Here is a 22,366-nt window from a genome sequence, read left to right as displayed (position 1 = left end):
GTCATTGTACCTTAATTAGCTATCCAAATACTAAAATTTTCGGACCAAACTTCAATTCACCTATACAATAGCTCTGCAAATATTTAATAATACTTACAAGCTTGGTTTATGAAAACAAGGTCCTAATACCTTCTTTTCCAAAACTACTGACTTATGGACAAGCCACTTGCACCTTGACTAATTGATCAATTAATAAAATCTGTCAAATCACAATTCACTAAATCACTAAATTTGACTTATAAATATTATTTAAAAATATTTACGGACTCACTCGTCGGAATTGTGGTCTTGAAACCACTATTTTCGACACCAATGAAAAATGGGTTGTTATAAGTAATATGTGAAAATAATAAGTTATTGTTATAAGTAATATGTGAAAATAATAAATTAACATGGCATTACACATATGGTAACATGTTTAGTGCATCAGATATTGGAAATAACTAAATTTTACTTAATGAATTTAATAGTTATTTTTGGTGAAGACTGGAATTTTAAAATTTGTAAAGTATAAGGACTAAAAATGATCAAATAAAAGTACAAGAATTAAATCCACAACTTTCGCAAAGTATAGAGACTAATAGCATAGTTTAACTTATATTAAATTTCAACAAGTGGTTCTCAAGTTTGGTAAAAGTACCATGGAGGCCATTGTACTAGGAGTCAAGTTACATTTTGCCCTCTCTACTAAAAAAATGAGCAAATTAGTCCTTGTATGCTAGATCAGAGAGCAAACTGGTTCTTTTGTTAGAAATTCCATCCATTTACTGTTAAAAATGGTCCATATACGTCAACATGATGTACACCTAGCACGCCATGCGTAAATGTTTGGTTACTCTGTCAGTCACGCCAGTTTTTAATAGTAGAAATTGATGAAATTTTTAATAGAAATGATCAGTTTACTCTTTGATCTAATATATAGAGACTAATTTTCTCAAGTAAAGAGGTAAAATGTAATCTAACTCCTAATAAGAGCCTCTATGATACATTTACGCCCAAGTTTTTGAGCTTGTTAAAGTTTGACAACTGAATTTCAAATGTCAAAATATGCTCATGTGGATCTTCTTCTTTTTTCTATTTAAAATTTTCTTCAGAATTAGATTGAATCAGTTGGGGTATTGGTCTGAAATAAGAGGTCGGATCGGTTAACTTGCGAACTGATTAAACTAATCGGCTGAACTGATTTCCTTTATCTTTTAAATATTTTTAATAATTTATTCAAATGAATTAGACAAACTTGTTGGATCGAAAATTAATGGTATAATTGGTTCGATTACTAGTTCAATTATAAAAAAACCTTATTTGACATCGGTGAAATTTTGATGAACTTAAATAAGTATACTTACTAGTAAGTAAAATTTAATAAAAGAAATACTAATGCTATTAATGATTGAAGTAAAATTTTTAAATTAAAAATAAAAAAAAGTAAATTTTAATTTTAATTTTCTAATTATATAATTTACATCTCAATTTTCTCCAAAATACTAATTTCAAATATAAAACTCGAACAGGATCTTCTTACCTTGAGATCAGCTCCACCATATCAGATCCCTTTTATTCTTGGAACCGGGTTACGTGGACCGGGTTATTGTCTCCCCCAAATTCTGTCTCATTTTCTTCTCCCCTTTCTTCTTTGAAATTACGCGCCGGTTTTTTTTCCTTCACTTTCTCAACTTCATACAAAAACTGGAAAATTTTTACACTTCATATCACTTATTTTGGCAGCTAATCTCGTACTCCCCCCCCACCCTCTTTTTTAATATATTTTCTCCTTTTTATTTGATTTACTTGCTGTTGAAAACTAAGTTCTTTCTTTGTTTGTTTTTTTGTTTCAGGTTTTGAATTTTAGAGCTTAATCTATTACTATGGCCGACTCAAGAAGGTAAAATTTCTCCTTTTTTTGTTTTTTTTTTGGGGGGGTGAATATTATGTATTGAAGGAAAAAAAATTTGCAGTGAGGATAGTAGCAACACACTTCGAATACTAGTAGCGACGGATTGTCATTTAGGTTATATGGAGAAAGATGAAATACGACGACATGATTCATTTCAATCATTTGATGAAATATGTTCAATTGCAGAGGATAGACAGGTATATTTGCTAAAACATGGAATTTCTTCCTTAATTTCTTTTAGTGTTGGTATGCACTGATTGTGATTTGGTATTAGGTGGACTTTTTACTTCTTGGAGGAGATCTTTTCCATGAAAATAAGCCTTCGAGGTCAACTTTGGTTAAGGCCATTGAGATTCTTCGTCGGCATTGCCTTAATGATCAACCTGTGCAGTTTCAAGTTGTTAGTGATCAGACTGTGAATTTTCAGAATGCGTAATGGTTCTCTCTTTTTCGGTGTCGTCTTGTATCTTACCTTTGTCTTTTACCTTGCCATAAGTCATAAGGCTCATATTTTTGTCTAGCTAGTGATGTGATAATATTTAATCAATGATTCTATGCCCAAATGTTTTTTCTTTTTTTGGTAAATTTGTTTAGTTAATTAAAGTAAGTTCATTTACTTGCTTTGTAGATGTATATGCACCCGATATGCAAATATGCTCTTTCCATTGGTTGCTTGATAGCTGGTTCACAGATTTTATCACGTTCATTTGTAAAATGCATTGCTCTCTTTACAGATTTGGGCATGTGAATTATGAAGATCCTCACTTCAATGTTGGCTTGCCCGTGTTTAGCATTCATGGAAACCATGATGACCCTGCTGGAGTGGTAAGGAATTCATTGAAACATGCCTTTCCCCCACTGTATCTTTCATTCTATAGATAAATCTTGCTTGTTCAACCTTTTCTCTAATTTTGGTGTTCCATCCTATGTCTCATAAATTTTCATGTTTCTCTAATCCCATGTCTGTCTACATATGGGATACGATAATCATAGATAGAACTTTCCAACTGTTTACTCCCTTTTTGATTTGTTAGGTAATCTTGTTTTCATAGAGTGAATAAGTCTGCTGTTCTTAAAATTATTTGTGCGTTCTGTTCCTAAGTGTTTATTGGTGACAGGACAACCTTTCTGCAGTTGATATTCTTTCTGCATGTAACCTTGTCAACTACTTCGGGAAAATGGTTCTTGGTGGTTCAGGCGTTGGTCAGATTACACTCTACCCTATTCTTATCAGGAAGGTCTGCTTGTCATTTTGTTAATATGAGCTAGAAAGGTAATTGTCTTTCATTTGAAAACTTATGTTTCTTTTTGAATTGCAGGGCTCAACTGCTGTAGCTCTTTATGGTCTTGGGAATATTAGAGATGAGCGGCTCAACAGAATGTTTCAGGTACTCTACAAGTTAAAGTTGATCATTTTTACAGCTCATTAGTTTCTGAGTTCCTGAATATTCAGTTAAAATTCCTGTTTATTTGGTTTATTGTATTTGGTTTCTCAGACCCCACATGCCGTGCAATGGATGCGACCTGAACCTCAAGAAGGATGTGAAGTGTCTGATTGGTTCAACATTCTGGTGCTTCATCAGAACAGGTTCTGTGTGTGTGTGGTTGTTGCAGTCCTTGTCTGTGTGTATCATGTTTACATATGTTCTGTGTTTTGATTGAGTTATTTCATGCATGACCAAAATTAGAAGTGGAAAAGGATGTTATGATGTAAATTCACATTCGGACATATTAAATCTTTTTATAATGTGGCTTGCAGAGTGAAGATGAATGCTAAAAATGCGATAAATGAGCGCTTCTTACCACGCTTCCTTGATTTCATAGTGTGGGGACATGAACATGAATGTCTTATTGACCCTCAGGTGCTGGAGGTGTAAAATATTTTTGTCTTAGCCTTTATACCTTTGAGGATGCAAAAAAAATTGAAGGTTGATTTTAATTTCATAGGAAGTACCAGGGATGGGATTTCACATTACTCAACCAGGTTCCTCCGTTGCAACGTCACTGATTGATGGAGAATCAAAGCCAAAACATGTGCTCCTTTTAGAAATTAAGGTTGCATGTCTATGAAAGATTGGATTTTTCATGTAATCAATCAGCATCTGTTTCTTCATTATATTTTCTCTCCATAATTTGCTGCTTTTTTTGTAGGGAAATCAATATCGTCCAAACAAAATACCTTTGACATCAGTGAGGCCCTTTGAATATACCGAGGTAAAGCAGTTCCGTTTTTAATTATTTTTAAAAGTATTTCAAAAGGCAAGAAGTTGAGAATAATTCTTTTATCCTACTCATGTTCATGATTTAGGTTGTGCTGAAGGACGAACCTGACATTGATCCCAATGATCAAAACTCAATTCTTGAACATTTGGACAAAGTGGCAAGTCTCTTTCTTGCATGATATAACAGTTTTGGACTTTCTGAGTTCCTATATTATCCAATAGAGAAGTTTAACAAATTAAGTCTTTTAGTTATTTATGGTAGGGACAAAATCCTTTGCCAACTTCTTAGTAATAACTTAACTTTTGATTTAGGTGAGCGGTCTGATTGAGAAATCTAATAGGAAAGCTGTCAATGGATCAGAGCAGAAGCTCCCATTAGTCCGAGTTAAGGTAATTTCAGACTCTGTTTTGTGAACAATGCTACTATGATAGCTTATGTGTACACCTGAGTTTTTTCTTTCCCACTGACATGTTTCACCTTTGAGAGGTAGAACAACCTGTCCCTTTCCCTTGCACTCTAGTGTGTATCACACTCAAGAAGGAAATTGAAGAAAGACTGTTAAAGATCTCTAACTCAACTAAGCCCAACAACCCTTTTTTCTATTTTGATTTATTTTTAGCCATGATTTCTTTTATGCATTTTTCTTTTCAACTACCTCTATCTTCTTTATCTCCCCTTGCATTCTCCTTTTCCCCCCCCTTTTATGATGTTTTATTGTTGGATGTGAGGGTTGGTATATGGTGACAGATATAAAGGATCTCACTTAAAAATTTCGATGTTGTCAAATGAGTCATATGTCTAAAATCTTTTACTATATTCAGAAAACTTTCGTCATGGTATCTTTGTTGTTAGCACTTCATCATTTGGAAAATGCTTACACATCCCCTTTTTTTTCTTTTTTGTTTCTTAGATCATCCATCCTGTATTATTTGCAATTTTTTATTATTATTCTACTTTACTCTATGCTTGTCTTGATTCTGTAAGGCGTTGATTTCCAAAAAGAATGTACCTTAGCATTCAGAGATAACCTTTTCAATATTACTCTGCGATATTTAGGTGGATTACTCTGGATTCATGACAATAAATCCTCAAAGATTCGGGCAGAAGTATGTTGGGAAGGTATCTTGAGGCTATTGCTTGTACCATACGATGAATAAGTCTCATTTTTCTTTCATTTACACACTAAATTATTAGAATTCAATATTTGCAGGTTGCAAATCCTCAAGATATTCTTATATTCTCCAAGTCTTCTAAAAGGAGTCAGAAAGAAGGTAAACAAGCTTATGCCTGCTGAAATTAATCTTGTAAACCCCTATTTCTTAAGAAAATTAGGTAGCCAGTTAAATGTTCTGCTACAAGGCTCAAGGGGCGAAAGTGACAAACATATACTGAAACTGCTGTTGGCTTGGAAGCTTGATTTCACTTTTGAACACTATCAGATATTATTACTTGTTAGAGAAATCTGCCATAAGATGCTTCCAAAACAGCATCTGGATTGTCAAAGCTCTCCTGATGTCTTAATCTTATCTGCTTGATGCTAGCTCATAGAAGCATGGTATAGCTTGAGTTCAACTTAAAAGGTTTTTTTTAATGGTTGTAGCCAAAATTGATGATTCTGAAAGGCTTCGTCCAGAAGAACTAAATCAACAGAATATAGAAGCATTAGTTGCTGAAAACAATCTGGTAAATCAAACTTAGCATTCCCTGTTTCCTTAGCCTCTTTCTTAATTTTTATATATATCACTTAATACTTATTTCATTTAGTCCTGGAGGGTACTGAGCATAATCATCTCGAAATATTGTTCCTATGGAAACTATTTTTTTATTGAAAACTAATTATTCTATTTTCGATGCATGCTCAATTGTACATGATTAAGCATGAATTGAGCACTTCTGCATATGAAAGTTGTATTAGATTCCAGTTTTCTTTGAACTAGTGCGCTCAGTGGGACTTGCATGACAGGAAACAAAGATTTATTCTGAAGTTTATTCACCTTTAGCCTGACCCTTATCATGTCTATCTTGCAGAAAATGGAGATTCTTCCAGTCAATGACTTGGATGTTGCGCTGCACAATTTTGTTAATAAGGATGACAAAATGGCTTTCTATAACTGTCTGCATTATAATCTTGAAGAAACTCGTGTAAGTATTTACAGGCTACCCAGTATGCTGTTCACATAATGCAAATCATAATGTCTGAATGGGGTGGGGAAGACCAAAGAAGAAATGGCAGAAAGTATTAAAAGGAAACAACTTCTGCTGGTTTAACTCATGGTTCTAAATAGAGCTCAATGGCTTTATTTGATCCGTACAGCCTTACTTGATTTCGAAAAAGGCTTGTTTTGGTCCTTGTTTGATTTTATGTCCACTGGATCTTCCAGTAATAAATTCCTTTTGGGTGGTATATTGCAACATAAGCTTATGATTTTCTGCTTGTATTCGCTTGACAGTGGTTAGTTCTTTTCTTCATTGGTAGTGATTTTTTCACTCTTTTGATTTGACAGAAAAAAATTGGAAAGGATTCAGATGTTTCAAAGTTTGAAGAGGAAGACTTAATTCTTAAAGTTGGAGAGTGCTTGGAGGCAAGAACTTAAAGTTGATATAAACATTACTACAAACTTTTACTGCTAAATGCAATACCCTCAACTGGAAAATTGTTCCTTGGTCAATTGTTCTTTTTTGCTTGTGCCTCCGATAGATGGAAATGGTAGGCTATACTTCAATTCATCTGTTAATTTTACAGGAACGTGTCAAGGAAAGGTCTTCGCACCCTACAGATACCTCTCAGTTCACATCCAGTATGCAGTCGTTTGAGGTATCTTATTTTATATTTGCTCTGGGCTAGTCAACCATGATAACATGTATGTTGCTTCTGGTTGCTTATATAAAATTTTCTGCATCTAAACTTCTCTTTCTTCAATATTATAGAACATCCGGAGCAAAAATGTTACAGGAATAGGAAGTGCAGCCTCCTTTAGTGATGATGAAGACACAGCGCAAATATTAAGCTCCGCAAATAGAGGCCGGAAAGGGTCTTCGTCAGCTTCTCGATCATCACGTGATGCTTCTGAACTTGGTAAAAGTTCCACTAGAGGAAGGGGTAGAGGTAGGGGCAGAGGCTCTAGTGGCTTAAAGCAGACAACTCTTGATGCTACTTTGGGGTTTCGCCGTTCTCAAAGGTGACACTTCGATCTAACCTGTGGACTAGTAATTTGACTTAGGTCTACAGAAAAAAAGTATCAGTACAATGCAATATAAATCCCAATACCTTCTTATGAGACTGTTAACTCTAGTTTAATGCTAAATGTTTCTTGCTTTGTACTAATGGTGCTTCTAATTTTGCTACTACTTGAAAATGAAACTAAAGAGCTCACAACTAGAAATATGAATTGTTGTTAGTAGTATGCCATATATCTTTCTTTATTGCACTAGAGATTTCATTATTAATTTCTTTACAAGTTTGGATATTTGCATCACTGACTAAGTTTCATGGGTAATTTGCCTAAAGCAGATCTACCTCGGTTAAGGTTCAAAGTATTGCTGATGATGAGGAGAACGTTGACTCTGCTTCAAGTGAAGAACATGAAATTAATGAGGTTGAAAGCAATTCGGTATGAAATCCGTTCTCAATTAATTTCTTACCAGCATCCATGTTTCATTTCCTGTTGCTCCTCTTTGACTGTACACGGTAATCGCAAATTAAAGAATGATCGCCTTTTAAACATGGATTATCCCTCGAAAAAGTCTTCTTTGTTTTTATATCTGAATCTATGTTATCTGGACTAGGATGCGAGTGTTAGACATTGGTATGGGTTCAACACAGTATGTTCATTTTTTTGAAGCTTTTCCATGTATTTGGAGGGGCATCTTCCCATACCCATGTCTGAGTAATTGTCGGTAATGGATGTTGGACACGGGTAGTTATACAAAAATGAAGAGTCGGAGCAACATGGATTTGAATTGTGCTGTCCATATTGACATAATACACCCATATAAAATAATGTAAACATGGACTGATAAATGTTTCTTATCTTTCTTATCTTTTGAAGGAAAACGAAAATGATGAAATTACTAAAGGTAGAGGACGCAAAAGAGCTGCACCAAGGGGAAGAGGTAGAGGCACTACATCTAAGCGGGGAAAGAAATCTGATAACTCTTCAGTTCATAGTGGGTTCATGAACAAGCTTGACGATGATGACGACGATGATGCTGAAGAGATTGCTCGGAGATTTAATAAACCTCAACCTCGGGTTTGTGATCTTCTCTTTGTTTCTTCTGTGCACCCTTTTTTTACTCAGGTTTTAGTACATGTTTTACCGTAGTCGCTTCTAAATTACAAATTGTGTTCCGATTCTACTCTTAGCTTCACTGTGTTGTTAATCTCGGCAAGTTTCTATTCAGTATTCTTTTCCCTTCATGCATCAGGATTGCGTGATTGAAATTTGAACCTTTTCTCTTGTTTCTTAGGTAACAAAAAGTTATGGTGCTTTGAGAAGGTAAGAGTTGTCACGATTTACTGTCCCCCATCAGCATCTTAGCATCAACCTATATATGATTGTGAGGAAGAGCAACTCCATGCAGCAGCAGACCTTGGTCGAGAATGTACTGATCTGATTTGTACATTGCGTTTCCGATGCAAGAAATTTACTGTCAACTTAGTAAGAGTTGTGTACTGTTTTGCATATAACCAAAGCTGGTAAAGACGTTTCTAGTTCCGATTTGTTAAATTTTACTGTGATTCTCGAGAAATGTATGATTTTGTTAGAATAGCGGGTCCACTTGTAATTTATTAATTACATTTTATGAATGTCAACCACGTTAATTGGTAGTGGTAAAGTGAAAATGAGGATGGGAAAGGAAGCATGACTTGTTAGGAGAGGTGAGTAGCGTACAAAATGAAAAGAATGGGCAGTGAATCTGGACAGTCACAAGGCCTATTGATTCACTTCTTTACTAAATATATTTAATTTTATGAGAGCGTCAGACTGAAGATCTGAAGGTCGCGTGTTTGGTCCACGCTGACCGCATTTTCATTTTTTTTCTTTAAAAAATATAAATTGAAACAATAACCATCTAACTGCAATAAATAGTTGCGGGGATAGCTCAGTTGGGAGAGCGTCAGACTGAAGATCTGAAGGTCACGTGTTCGATCCACGTTCACCGCACATTTTACTTCTCTTCTTGTTAAATCTAGACCGTCCGAATGATGAAATATGAGAAATCTCGACCGTCTAAATTCGTTTTCTTCTTCTTCATTTTTTTGTTCTCTTTTTCTGGGAATCTCGCTTAAAACCTCGACCATCCAAACCGGCAAATGTTTTAATAACTTAAAATCTAGATAGCAAAACCTTAATAGGATACACGAATTTCATATGCAGACATTTGGGTTATTTAAGATTTGATCCCTAAATTATATCTAATTTTTAATTTTGTCCTAATTTAATATTTGAACTGTTTTTTTGTTATATTAATCCAAAAAGTTAAACAGGTTGAAAAAAAATCGCACATTCAGCCAATAAAAATATGCCACCTGATTGTTTCTCTACACATGTTTAATGACATGACACCTATAATAAATTCAAAATTCAAATATATATATATATAAATTATAAAAAATATAAAAATAGACACGTACATAATTCCTTGAAAAGCATTTATAAAATTATAAATATATAAATTCAAAAAAAATTCTGAGAGTTTGTTTTTATAATATATAAATTATATAATATAAAATTTTGAAAAATAAAATTTGAAAACTTAAATTGAAATATAAATTTGATTTGTCTTATTTGAAAATATAAATATAAATTGTTTTTGAAAAACAAAATAGCTTGAAAAACTTAAATTGTGAAAGATAGAAAGTTTGGAGAAACAAATTTTTAATATCTGTATTGAGTGTTTGAAGTCGTGTCCTTTATTACAAAACTAGGAGCCTATTACAAAGAGCTCGTGCCTCTTTACAATATTTTTTCTGGGAAATTCAATCCCTTACATTATTACAAAGATTGCATAATAGCTAATTTTCATATTATTATTATAATTTGCAAATAATATATTCTCTCTGTTGATACTATTTTTTGATAAAACGGGGTCGACTTAAATTTTGAAAACGAACACGGGAGTCGCCACCAATCTTTTTTGATGAGGTGTGATCGAGTCACCTCGAAAAGTGCTTGTTTATAATAAACGGTTAGATTTTTATTAAAACCACGATTTTGGTCCACAAAATTCAAAAAAACGGGTTCGGAAGTTGGTTACGTACGAGGAAAGATTAGCACCCTCGTAACGCCCAAAAATTGGTACCTAGTTATTAATTAATGTCTTAGTGTCGAAGAATGAAGAGATCTAAAATACGATCCTTTATTAAAATTATTAAAAAAATGCTTGAATAAATCGAAAGGAGAGTTAAAGACCCACTTGTTTCAAAGTAATGAAATATCACATCCCGTAAGTTAGGACACAATATTTGGAACCATAGAGAATAAGCTTGCCTTTAATTTTTATTGAAATTTTATATTTTTGAAAATTAGAAGGACATTTTACTATTTTGGTTTAATGAGAAAAATCGAAATCCCGTAAGTTAGGGTACGGTTTCTCGGGTTACCAAAACACGAAATGTTACCTCATAACGAAACTTCTTTTATTTTTTTGAGGTTTTTTTTAAAGGGTATTTAGCTATTTAGGTTTAGCGAGAAAATTGAAACCCTATAAGTTAGGGTACGACTTCTCGAATCTCTAAAACGCAAAGTATTGCCTTAATTTTCAAAAAAAAATCTCTTTTTTTATTAATGGGCATAAGTAGATGAAATATCTATCAAAACGCGCGTAGTTTATTCGGTTATGCCTTAAGAAATCGTTTAAAATCTTTGGAAGGATCATACGGCTAACAATGATATTATAATAGAATTGAAATGATCATGACATAACGTGCATCATAAAATACATATAACAATAATACTAACGAACCTTAATCCCAATATGCATGAATAATAATAATGCAAGTAACAATATAACAATAACAATAAATATTATACTAATGAATCTAAATTTGAAAAGTATTTGAAAATAACAAATAAATAAATGATGGAATAAAATTGCAATAATAATGACAAAAATGAAATAAACAAGCCAAATTAAAAATAATGAATAAATAAATAAAAATAAAACTAATGTAATTTTGACCAAAAATTGAAAATAAATAAATAAATAAAATTGTTTTGTGCTTTTTTTTAAAGGAAAAAAAGAATAAAAATAAAAATAAACAGGCTAGGGACCGAATTGAAAACGGACTGAAATTCGAGGTCAAAATTGCGAATAAATAAAACAGGATTGCCAGGGGACTGAAGTGAAACGCGCTCAAAGCACGAGGGACTTTCAGGGAAATAATCCCCTGTCCTAAAACGCGGTGCTTCAGCGAGGATTAAAATGAAATCAGCATAAAATTTATGGGCCAAAACGAAAGAAAACAAAAGGGTCAGATTGCACTACACTATAAAAGCGGAGGGGCTGAGCGCGCAAATAGCCCCTCCAGGTGCAACACGCGGATCCTCAGGGCCATCGGGTCAGGTCATGCACGGGTACCCCCATACGACGCCGTTTTGAGGCCACTGAAACATACCTCAAACGGCGCCGTTTTGCATCTATTATAAAGGTAATTTTTTTTAAAAATCATTCTGCCATTAGAAAATAGAAAAAAAAACTGTTAAAAACTCTCTCACTCTCTTCTCTTCTTCCCCAAATCTGGCTAGAGTGCCGACGAGCTTTTGTGGTGGCTCCGCCGCATCTCCGCCCTAGTGTTGCTGTGCCAGAAGGCTGACAGACGTCCAAAACCCCCCAAAAAAATTATTTTTTAAAAAAACTCCTATTTTCTAAAATACCCAACCGATTTGGGTGTTTTTGAAACAAAAGCAAAAAAAGGAAAAAAGAATGGCCTTTCGGCCTTACTGCCCTGTCGATTGTGACCCAGGAGAAACCCTAGAGGGCTCTCAGGGCCTTGACGAACGGAGGAGACCTCCGACGATGGTGCGCGATCCGGCCACAAGTACGTTTCCTTGTTTTTTTATATTTTTGAATGTAAATAATCCCCTGTCCTAAAACGCGGTGCTTCAGCGAGGATTAAAATGAAATCAGCATAAAATTTATGGGCCAAAACGAAAGAAAACAAAAGGGTCAGATTGCATTGCACTATAAAAGCGGAGGGGCTGAGCGCGCAAATAGCCCCTCCAGGTGCAACACGCGGATCCTCGGGGCCATCGAGTCAGGTCATGCACGGGTACCCCCATACGACGTCGTTTTGAGGCCACTGAAACATACCTCAAACGGCGCCGTTTTGCATCTATTATAAAGGTAATTTTTTTAAAAAATCATTCTGCCATTAGAAAATAGAAAAAAAAACTGTTAAAAACTCTCTCACTCTCTTCTCTTCTTCCCCAAATCTGGCTAGAGCACCGACGAGCTTTTGTGGTGGCTCCGCCGCATCTCCGCCCTAGCGCCGCCGTGCCGGAAGGCTGACAGACGTCCAAAACCCAAAAAAAAAATTATTTTTTAAAAAAACTCCTATTTTCTAAAATACCCAACTGATTTGGGTGTTTTTGAAACAAAAGCAAAAAAAGGAAAAAAGAATGGCCTTTCGGCCTTACTGCCCTGTCAATTGTGACCCAGGAGAAACCCTAGAAGGCTCTCAGGGCCTTGACGAACGGAGGAGACCTCCGACGATGGTGCGCGATCCGGCCACAAGTACGTTTCCTTGTTTTTTTATATTTTTGAATGTATATAAAAGAATAATAAAAATATTGAAAAGAAAATCGCATAAATATTGAAAACAGAAAAACAAAAGTACAAAATCACCTTCGTTTTTTATTTTTAGTTCTTAGTGTTCGTAAAAGTGGAAGAAAAATACAATCATCCGATTTAGGCTTTTATATCCGATTTGAACAACTCTCTATTCTATTGTTTTTGTTTGTTTCTGTTGTCCGCTTCTGTTTGGCTTCTTCTTTGGCGTGTTATTTGCTATTGCAGGTGCCAGATGTGGTGGCAGAGAAGGCGTGACATGTGCTGGAGGCGTGGCAGAGGCCTGAAGACCTAGGTGCGGCGCACCTAGGGTTTTCTTTGGCTGAAACATGTTAAGTTTTGTGGGCCTAGGGTCAAATTTGATTTGGGTTAGAACTTTGGACTTGATTGGGTTTAGTTTGAGGCTTGTAGTTTTGTATTATTAGGCTTGAAATTTTTAGGTAGTGGGCTTGGGCAAATTGGGTTTGTTACACTCTCATTACAACATTTTTGTAGGGAATCTCATTGTTCATTCTTGGTTGTTTTTGCAGGGAATCTCACTATTCATTTTTGTCTTTGCTTGGTGGGGAACCTTAATGTTCATTCTTGGTTGCTTTTGGCAAAGAATCACTCTCGTTCATATTTGTCTTTGCTTTGTAAGGAATCTCACTATTCTTCTTGGTTGCTTTTGGTAGGGAATCACTCTTGTTCATTTCTGTTTTTGATTTGTAGGGAATCTCCCCTGTTCATATTCTGTTTTTGGACTGGGTGTATTGTATGTGCCAATTGCCATTTAGCGAATAAACCCATGCATATTGAGGTTCTACAAGCGATACTTCCTGATACTATATTTGAAGCGGTTGTTAGAATTTCTTATGATATCCAATTGAAACAAGTTCTTGCTAATGGTAAGAAAGAGACTTTGAATGTGGGTGTTGTTCTTATTTTACCAGAGGGGTTCGAGTTAGCCGCCTGATCGTCTTTCGCCCGATATGAAAGAAGAAATAGACAATCTTTCTTTTCATTCATCTCTTGCCTTTGCATAATTATCATCAATTTTTTCTTGATTCTGGTCATAGTTACTCATCTCTCTGTAAATTTATCAAAGTTATAAATATATAATTTATATATTATAAAAAATGATAAAAAATTCTAAAAGTTAAATAAAACGAAATTAAAATTTATAAAAAAAATTAAGAAGATTCCAAAAGTATATAAATTCTGAAAAATTATAAAAAAAATTAATAATATATAAACTCTAAAAAAATAAAAAATTTAAAAATTTAAAAACAATTGAAATTTTAGAAAACTTCAAAAAAGAATAGGTAGTGAATTGTAGAATCACATAATAAACATATTTAAAACTCGTGGCCAGTATCTATCCCCTCAATAGACTTGCAAAATGTAAAGGGTTAGTTACTGGGCTCGCTCTGATAGATACCTTTAAGAAAAAAAAAGCCTATTGATTTACTTATGTAGATATATCATGTTTTACAAGATCCTTTACACGATTGCGGGGATAGCTCAGTTGGGAGAGCGTCAGACTGAAGATCTGAAGGTCGCGTGTTCGATCCACGCTCACCGCAATTTACTTTTATTTCTATTTAAAATATTTTGATTGAAATACTAGCCATTTCCTTAAAGCAGAGTACTTGCGGGGATAGCTCAGTTGGGAGAGCGTCAGACTGAAGATCTGAAGGTCGCGTGTTCGATTCACGCTCACCGCAATTTACTTTTATTTCTATTTAAAATATTTTGATTGAAATACTAGCCATTTCCTTAAAGCAGAGTACTTGCGGGGATAGCTCAGTTGGGAGAGCGTCAGACTGAAGATCTGAAGGTCGCGTGTTCGATCCACGCTCACCGCAATTTACTTTTTTTTCTATTTAAAGTATTTAGATTGAAATAGTAACCGTTTCCTTAAAGCAGAGTACTTGCGGGGATAGCTCAGTTGGGAGAGCGTCAGACTGAAGATCTGAAGGTCGCGTCTTCGATCCACGCTCACCGCAATTTACTTTTTTTTCTATTTAAAGTATTTAGATTGAAATAGTAACCGTTTCCTTAAAGCAGAGTACTTGCGGGGATAGCTCAGTTGGGAGAGCGTCAGACTGAAGATCTGAAGGTCGCGTGTTCGATCCACGCTCACCGCAATTTACTTTTTTTTCTATTTAAAGTATTTAGATTGAAATAGTAACCGTTTCCTTAAAGCAGAGTACTTGCGGGGATAGCTCAGTTGGGAGAGCGTCAGACTGAAGATCTGAAGGTCGCGTGTTCGATCCACGCTCACCGCAATTTACTTTTCTTTGTTTAAAATATTTAAATTGAAATACTAACCGTTTCCTAATAATAGAGTACTCGCGGGGATAGCTCAGTTGGGAGAGGGTCGCGTGTTCGATCCTCGCTCACCGCATTTTCATTTTTTTTCCTTTTGAATATAATTTGAAGTAAAGCCATCTGAAGGCAAGAAATAATTGCGGGGATAGCTCAGTTGGGAGAGCGTCAGACTGAAGATCTGAAGGTCACGTGTTCGATCCACGTTCACCGCATTTTTTTTACTTTTCTTTTTGTTAAATCTAAACCGTCTAAAAGATGAAATACGTGAAATCCTGACCGTGTAAATGGCTTTCCCTTTTGTTTTTGTTCTATTTTTCTGGGAGTTTTAATAACTTAAAACCTAGACCGTCCAGATAGCAAAACCAATAAGATACAGCACGAATTTTATATGCAGACATTTGGGTTATTTAAGATTTGGTCCCTAATTAATATTCATTTTTCCATTTTAGTATCTAATGTTTTAATTTTGTCCTAATTTAATATTTGAACTATTATTTTGTTATATTAATCCAAAAATTAATAGGTTGAAAGAGTAAATTACACATTTAGCCAATAAAAATATGCCACGTTATTGTTTCTCTATACATGTTTAATGACATAACACCTATAATAAACTCAAAATTCAAATATATATAAATAATAAAAAATAGATAATTCCTTGAAAAACATATATATTATAAACATATAAATTCAAAAAAAATTCGAGAGTTTGTTTTTATAATATATATATAATATAACATAAAAAATTAGAAAAAGATTATATAAAATATTATAAAGTTGAAATAATAAAACGAAATTAAAATTTCTAAAAAAATAAAAAAAATTCTAATAATATGTAAATGGCTATTTATAAAATTGACCCAAAAGTTTTTTTATTAATTATAAAATTGACTCACTTTTCAAAATCATGTACGTAAATGACTCGTTTTGAACAGTGAACTTCGATGTCACCATTGCCATCAGCGATACCATGCTTCATAATGGGCCAATCATTGGTTGGTTTTAAAAAGAATATTTTTTAGATGCTGTCGTTTAGAGGCGAATCTAGGGGGCTGACAGGAGTCCCGACCCCCCTAACATAGAAATTTGTTGTTTAGGTTATTTAAAATTTTTTAAAATTTTAAATTAGTAAAGGTAAAACTATACTTTAGCCCCCCTAAAATTATAAAAAATTGATTTAATTCTTCATAAATTATAAATATATAGACTATAAAAATTTAAAATTTCATGCGACCCTCCTAAAACATTGTTTTGACCTTGCCCCTGCCGATGTTGTCATTAACTGCACCTGATTGAAGTGCAATTATGTAAAATGTTTAAAGACATGATGAAACAATTTTCTTTTTAGATTGGATGAAAAAAGGTAAAACCATCACTGGTGACTATACCTAGTTAAATGCTTTTAAACTTTTCTTTTAACTTTTAATCTATTTGCATGTCAGTTTTATTCTCTTTTGAAATTAAATTTAAATAATATTTAAAAAATATGAGAAAAATAAAAATAAATCTTTTTCATTTTTTTATTTTTAAAAAATAAACTTAAAAATTTACGTCAACTTTTGTAAAAAATAGTCTGCTACCCTAGCACGTCTCTGTCTGCTTCTCTGGCAAGTTTTTTTCTTGTGTTTTCTTGTTTTGGCGACGTTCATCTCCATTGATTTGAAGTGATTTCTTTAACGGAGGATTCGAGTACAGCATCCATGGAATCAGAATTTGCGGGTTTATCTCTTGATGAAGAAGAAGAAGAGATCTTGTAAGCACAAGGTGACTCAGATTTAGTTATTAATGAAGAATCTCTTAGTCTGGTTGGTTGTTTTCTTACCGCCAGTATCATTCATTATCCAGCAATGAAAAGTACCATGGCTAATCTATGGCATCCGATCAAGGGTGTTCAAATTAGGGATCTGGGGGAAAAAAGGTACTTGTTTAAGTTTTTTAATGTTATTGATATGGAAAGAGTTATTAAAGGGGCTCCTTGGACATTCAATAATCATCTACTAATTTTACACAAGTTACAAGGGGGAAGATCCACTAAAAGTTCCTTTAATCTCATCACCGTTTTGGGTTCAAATACATGATGTGCCCATTGGGTTTTACTCTGATAAATTAGCGATGCAGTTAGGGAATTTTATTGGAATTTTTCAAGAATACGATGGACCTAGTTTGGGGAAAGAAAAATATGAATTTCATGAGGATAAGAGTTCAAGTTGACATTCGGCGCCCTTTCAAAAGGAAAAAGCAGGTTATGTTTAATAACAAGTGCTCTTATGTTAGATTTAAGTATGAAATATTGACTCTTTTTTACTTCTACTGTGGCCGTCTTGGACATAATGACTCCTTTTGTGAAGCAAAAATGGAGGCAGGGGTTGAAGTTGATATGATGGGATGAGATTTATCTTTGCGTGCACAATCAAAGAGAGCCCAAGCAATGAGGAGTGTATGGTTAAGGGAGGAAGGAGGTTCTGGGGGAGGAATGAGCGGAGGAAATAATGAAAGGGGAAGCATAGGAAATTTTAGGGGAAGTGTTGATCCTATTTTAGGATTTAATCTGGAAGGTAATGGGTTCTCCTCACAAATAGAAAGGGTTAGACCTTTAAATGATTATAGTCAAATGGCTATAGAACAGGAGTTAGAGAATGAGATGATTATAGGAGAAGAGGGAAAAAAGAGAGGGAGAAAGGATATTGAGGATAGTAGGGAGATGGAAGGGAGAGATAGGAAAGTACAAGGATTCAATCATTTATTATCGGCGGCTGCCAAGAGGCAAGCCGACCAATCGCAATGAAAATATTAAGTTGGAATGTCCGAGGTTTGGGGAATCCTCGGACAGTTCATCGACTTCGGCATTCGCTGAAGAAACACTATCCCCAAGTGATCTTCTTAATAGAGACAAAAATAAACCAAAAAAAAAAGATGGAAAAAATTAGAAGAAGTTGTGGATTTCACTTTGGAATTGATGTGGATTCGATTGGATCTAGATGATGACTTTGTTTAGCATGGAGAGGGAATGCTAGTATTGCACTACAGAGTTTTTCAAGTAGACATATTGATGTGATCATTGAGGAAGAAGGAGATGGAGAAAAGTGGAGATTTACAGGTTTTTATGGTTCCCCTTATTCATATGATAGGGAGGAATCATGGAACTTGTTGCGACAATTAAGAAACCAGAGAGATGACCCATGGCTGGTTTGTGGGGATTTTAATGAAATCTTATATGTTTTGAGAAGAAATGTGGTTTGCCTAGAGAAGAGTGAAGGATGGAAGCATTTCGGAAGGCTTTGGAAGATTGTTGTTTAGTGGATTTAGGTTATTCAGGTAAGAGGTTTACGTGGGAGAGGGAAAATCTGCCAGAAACTAATATCCATGAAAAATTAGATAGAGGAGTGGCAACAGAACGATGGAGTAACTTATTTCCAAATTTTCTAATTCAACACCTCCCACATTCATTCTCAGACTATTGTCCACTTCTTATTGATATGGATCACAGAGTTAAAAGGATAGCAGATCAGAGGTTCAGGTTTGAAACATGGTGGATTTTGGAAGAGACATTCTTGGATGAGACTAAAAGTATTTGGGAAAACTCAACAAGAGACCTTGTGAAGAAGCTGGAAAATTCAAAACGAGGGTTACAAAGGTGGTGTGTCTGGTTCCAACAGAATAAAAGGATGAAAAAAGAGGTCTTATTGTCAAAATTAGAAATGTTGCTTGAAGCGGATAGAAGTGAGGAGAACTTGGCAGAGATTATTGACACAAAAATCCATCAGAATTTAGAAATTGAGAAGGATGAAAGCTATTGGGAGCAGAGGGCTAGAATTAATTGGTTGAAAATGGGAGACAGAAATACAACTTTTTTTCATAAACAAGCATCGCAACGAAGGAAGCAAAATAGAATCCACAAGCTGCAGGGTGAAGACGGCAGGGAGACGGATAAATGGAAGGATATGGAGGAAATTGCCAGATCGTACTTTTTACGTTTGTTTTCAACAGGAGGGTAAAATAACTTTGAGAATATCTTGACAGGTATTAGAAGGTGTATTTCTGAGGAAGATAACATTAAACTGAAGGCAAGGTTCACAAAGGAGGAAATTCGGGAAGCTCTTTCAGGAATGAGTCCTACAAAAGCACCGGGAGAGGATGGTTTCCCAGCCTTATTCTATCAAAAGTGTTGGTCAATTGTTGGGGATGACGTCTCCAATTTTTGTCTCCAAAGATTAAACGAAGGTATGAAGTTACATTCAATTAATAAAACAAATATTGTGCTCATCCCAAAAATCCAGAATCCCTCAAGCATTACCCATTTTAGACCTATTAGTTTATGTAATGTGATTTACAAATTGATTGCTAAAGTCATTGCGAATAGGCTACGGGGGATAATTCATAAATGTATTGATTTAGCAAAGAGTGCTTTTGTTCCAGGAAGGCTGATTTCTGATAATGTGTTACTTGCTTATGAAATTCTACACACTTTGAAACTGAAGAGATTGGGGAAAAAAGGATTCATGGCTGTTAAACTGGACATAAGTAAGGCATATGATAGGGTTGAATAGGGGTTTGTTAAAGGAGTAATGGAAAAAATGGGTTTTGACCCAGGATGGGTTGATTTAGTACTGAATTGTGTCTCTTCAGTCTCATACTCTGTGAGTTTCAATGGAAATATTGGTCAAACGTTTCTCCCATCGAGAGGTCTTAGGCAAGGAAATCCTCTAAGTCTATTTTATTTCTTATTTGTAGAGGACTCTCAAGTCTAATGAGGTTAGCAAAAGAGGATAATGTTTTTAAAGGTGTTAAAACAAGTCGAAGAGGGCCAGCTATCTCCCATTTACTATTTGCAGATGATTGTATTTTATTTGCAGAAGCTACGGATAGGGGAGCACATTCATTAAAACAGATACTGCAAGAATATGAGACAAGTTCTGGGCAATGTGTGAATTCTGAAAAATCGACTGTTTTCTTCAGTACTAATACAAAAGAGAGTGAAAGGAGTGCTGTTTCACAGATCCTTGGAGTCAGAAGAGCTAATGATTTTGAGCGATATCTAGGACTTCCTAGTATGGTGGGGAAAAGAAAGAGATTATCTTTTCAAAATTTGAAGGACAAACTCAAGCAAAAAATCGACAGTTGGAGTATTAGGTATCTCTCACAAGGAAGAAAGGAAGTGTTTATTAAGGCAGTTCTCCAAGCTATTCCAACATACTTGATGGCTTGTTTTCTACTCCCTAAGACGCTTTGTACTGATTTGGATAGAATAATAGCCAACTTCTGGTGGCAAAAGGGATTTAATAAAAAAGTTATCCACTGGTGCACTTGGAAGGATATATGTCTATTAAAAGAATATAGTGGTCTCGGTTTTCATGATTTTGCTAAATTTAACGTTGCATTATTAGCGAAGCAGGGATGACGTCTTATTAATTATTCGAATTCATTATTGGCCCGTGTTTTGAAAGCAAAATATTTTCCCAATTCAGATTTCTACAAAGCTCAGTTGGGGAATTTACCTTCATTTACTTGGAAAAGTATATGGGCTGCGAGAGGACTTCTTGATAATGGACGCTGTTGGAGGGTGGGGAGAGGTGATCAAATTTCCATACAGGGAGATTCATGGATACCGGGGATCTAAGCTGACAGAATCACGATTCAAGAAGACAATGAAAATGTTAAATTAGTCTCAGATTTAATTGAGCCAAATAGCAGGAGCTGGAAAACAGAGCTGATAAGAAATACCTTTCAACCAGATGTTGCAGAGCAAATATTACAAATCCCTCTTGCGGAGACAGAACAAGAAGATCTTCAAGTATGGAGAGGAGAACCGACAGGGGAGTTCTCGGTGAGGAGTGCCTATAAACTATTACATGGTTCTAATCTGGACCCTAATGATTTATTATTACATACCGAGACAAAAAATTTCTACAACAAATTATGGAAGTTACATATCCCTTCAAAGATTCAGATGACAATTTGGAGGATTTCTTGGTATTTTATCCCTTCCTTTGTCAACCTCAAAATAAAGAGGGTAGTGATGAACACTCTTTGTCCCAGGTGCGGTTTTGCTGAAGAAAATAGCTGGCATATATTTATTCAGTGCTCTAGATCAATGGAAGTTTGGAATCAGTTAAATTTATCGTGGGTGCTAAATCAGAGTATAAATAACATGTGGGGATGGCTTACCTGGGTTTTTGATCGAGATAATGAAGAGCAGCTTCAACTTTTCTGTTGTAGCCTTTGGTTCATCTGGTTTAGCAGAAATCATCTCGTATATGAAAAAAGACTCATGTCAGGATCAGAAATAGTGAGGAAAATCAGAGTCTATATTACAGAACTTGTAGTATTAAAAGTAAGAAATCTTACTCTCCATTCATCTGACAATCTCCAACAGATACACAAAAGGGGATGGACCTTCATTCATTTTGATGCAGCTTACGATCGTCTGGAGTTCAGATCGGCTTCAGGTATAATAGTACGGAACGAGATAGAGAGATACTTGCATCACAGGTAGTCATTCACTCCAACATTGCAGATCCATTCACAACAGAGGCATATGCAGGGTTACATGCAATAAAATTAGGGATTAGACTGGGAGTCAATAAATTAACAGTTTTAGGAGATTCCAAAACTGTTATCAAGAAATTCCAAAGCTTCTTCATGGATAAATCAGTCATTGGAGCAATTATCACAGATATCCAAAGTCTAAAAAACAGGTTCCAGGACATTGAGTTTACTTTCGTCCCTAAAGCACAGAATATTTATGCACATACTATAGCAAAGGAGGCTCTTAGAAGAAGAGAAAGTTTTTACCTGGAGAGGGAAGTCCCAGAAGTGGTTCAGAGAACGATAGGAAATCTCTGGCCAAATCCTCCGGATTGAAGAAAGGGAAAGGTTTTCATTAAAGGATAGCAGAGACAAAGCATTAAATTGGTAACCTGCTATCATTATGACTGGACGGCGGATTTGAAAAGACGATAATTAATGGTGTCCAGCTATCTAGATTTGACTAGTATAGGATTAGCTTTATTTTCAAATTTTGTTTATTTTGGTCAAGATGGGCTAGTTTAAGCCTGATTTATTTTCTTTCTCTAGTCCTTATTGTAGTGGCTATTAGCCCAATTTTCTTTTTTACATATGATATAAATCCAGTTAGAATTATTCAAA

The 22,366-nt window shown here is 34.9% G+C and overlaps 2 protein-coding genes and 8 non-coding genes across 10 annotated transcripts; all 10 read left to right on the top strand.

Moving 5' to 3' along the window:
* The first annotated feature begins 1,538 nt into the window (after positions 1-1,538).
* LOC105768314 (double-strand break repair protein MRE11) lies at positions 1,539-8,945 on the top strand. Its single transcript, XM_012588186.2, has 23 exons — positions 1,539-1,733; positions 1,836-1,882; positions 1,956-2,091; positions 2,169-2,326; positions 2,629-2,719; positions 3,013-3,132; positions 3,214-3,282; positions 3,391-3,482; positions 3,654-3,756; positions 3,842-3,949; positions 4,046-4,108; positions 4,203-4,274; positions 4,429-4,506; positions 5,174-5,236; positions 5,328-5,388; positions 5,718-5,800; positions 6,146-6,259; positions 6,622-6,699; positions 6,861-6,932; positions 7,046-7,296; positions 7,629-7,728; positions 8,167-8,367; positions 8,585-8,945. The coding sequence occupies exons 2-23, from the start codon at positions 1,866-1,868 to the stop codon at positions 8,615-8,617; spliced, it is 2,163 nt and encodes a 720-aa protein (XP_012443640.1). The 5' UTR covers positions 1,539-1,733; positions 1,836-1,865; the 3' UTR covers positions 8,618-8,945.
* A 264-nt stretch (positions 8,946-9,209) lies between these two features.
* Positions 9,210-9,282, top strand: TRNAF-GAA (transfer RNA phenylalanine (anticodon GAA)). Its single transcript has one exon. It is a non-coding gene; the product is annotated as a tRNA-Phe (tRNA).
* A 3,456-nt stretch (positions 9,283-12,738) lies between these two features.
* LOC128041150 (cytochrome f-like) lies at positions 12,739-13,862 on the top strand. The gene is made up of 3 exons (XM_052630503.1): positions 12,739-12,853; positions 13,438-13,567; positions 13,619-13,862. Exons 1-3 carry the CDS (start codon positions 12,739-12,741, stop codon positions 13,860-13,862), a joined length of 489 nt encoding a protein of 162 aa, XP_052486463.1.
* A 537-nt stretch (positions 13,863-14,399) lies between these two features.
* Positions 14,400-14,472, top strand: TRNAF-GAA (transfer RNA phenylalanine (anticodon GAA)). The gene has a single exon. It is a non-coding gene; the product is annotated as a tRNA-Phe (tRNA).
* Positions 14,473-14,540: 68 nt separating this feature from the next.
* Positions 14,541-14,613, top strand: TRNAF-GAA (transfer RNA phenylalanine (anticodon GAA)). Its single transcript has one exon. It is a non-coding gene; the product is annotated as a tRNA-Phe (tRNA).
* Positions 14,614-14,681: 68 nt separating this feature from the next.
* On the top strand, positions 14,682-14,754 carry TRNAF-GAA (transfer RNA phenylalanine (anticodon GAA)). The gene has a single exon. It is a non-coding gene; the product is annotated as a tRNA-Phe (tRNA).
* A 68-nt stretch (positions 14,755-14,822) lies between these two features.
* On the top strand, positions 14,823-14,895 carry TRNAF-GAA (transfer RNA phenylalanine (anticodon GAA)). The gene has a single exon. It is a non-coding gene; the product is annotated as a tRNA-Phe (tRNA).
* A 68-nt stretch (positions 14,896-14,963) lies between these two features.
* Positions 14,964-15,036, top strand: TRNAF-GAA (transfer RNA phenylalanine (anticodon GAA)). Its single transcript has one exon. It is a non-coding gene; the product is annotated as a tRNA-Phe (tRNA).
* A 68-nt stretch (positions 15,037-15,104) lies between these two features.
* On the top strand, positions 15,105-15,177 carry TRNAF-GAA (transfer RNA phenylalanine (anticodon GAA)). The gene has a single exon. It is a non-coding gene; the product is annotated as a tRNA-Phe (tRNA).
* A 182-nt stretch (positions 15,178-15,359) lies between these two features.
* TRNAF-GAA (transfer RNA phenylalanine (anticodon GAA)) lies at positions 15,360-15,432 on the top strand. Its single transcript has one exon. It is a non-coding gene; the product is annotated as a tRNA-Phe (tRNA).
* The last annotated feature ends 6,934 nt before the right edge of the window (positions 15,433-22,366 follow it).

The sequence above is a fragment of the Gossypium raimondii genome, chromosome 5 (assembly GCF_025698545.1).
Source record: "Gossypium raimondii isolate GPD5lz chromosome 5, ASM2569854v1, whole genome shotgun sequence".
NCBI classification, from domain to species: domain Eukaryota; kingdom Viridiplantae; phylum Streptophyta; class Magnoliopsida; order Malvales; family Malvaceae; genus Gossypium; species Gossypium raimondii.
Note: the sequence above shows the minus strand (reverse complement) of the source record. Positions and strands in the feature narration are given on the sequence as shown.

What these genes read in the sequence shown, in the direction of transcription:
- LOC128041150 (XM_052630503.1), top strand. Translation starts at nt 12,739, where the DNA reads ATGGCCTTTCGGCCTTACTGCCCTGTCAATTGTGACCCAGGAGAAACC. An exon ending in GGTGCGCGATCCGGCCACAA is followed by an intron (nt 12,854 to 13,437) that starts GTACGTTTCCTT and finishes TTGTTTTTGCAG; the next exon opens with GGAATCTCACTATTCATTTT. An exon ending in GAATCTCACTATTCTTCTTG is followed by an intron (nt 13,568 to 13,618) that starts GTTGCTTTTGGT and finishes TTTGATTTGTAG; the next exon opens with GGAATCTCCCCTGTTCATAT.
- LOC105768314 (XM_012588186.2), top strand. An exon ending in GGCAGAAGTATGTTGGGAAG is followed by an intron (nt 5,237 to 5,327) that starts GTATCTTGAGGC and finishes CAATATTTGCAG; the next exon opens with GTTGCAAATCCTCAAGATAT. An exon ending in CCAGTATGCAGTCGTTTGAG is followed by an intron (nt 6,933 to 7,045) that starts GTATCTTATTTT and finishes TCAATATTATAG; the next exon opens with AACATCCGGAGCAAAAATGT.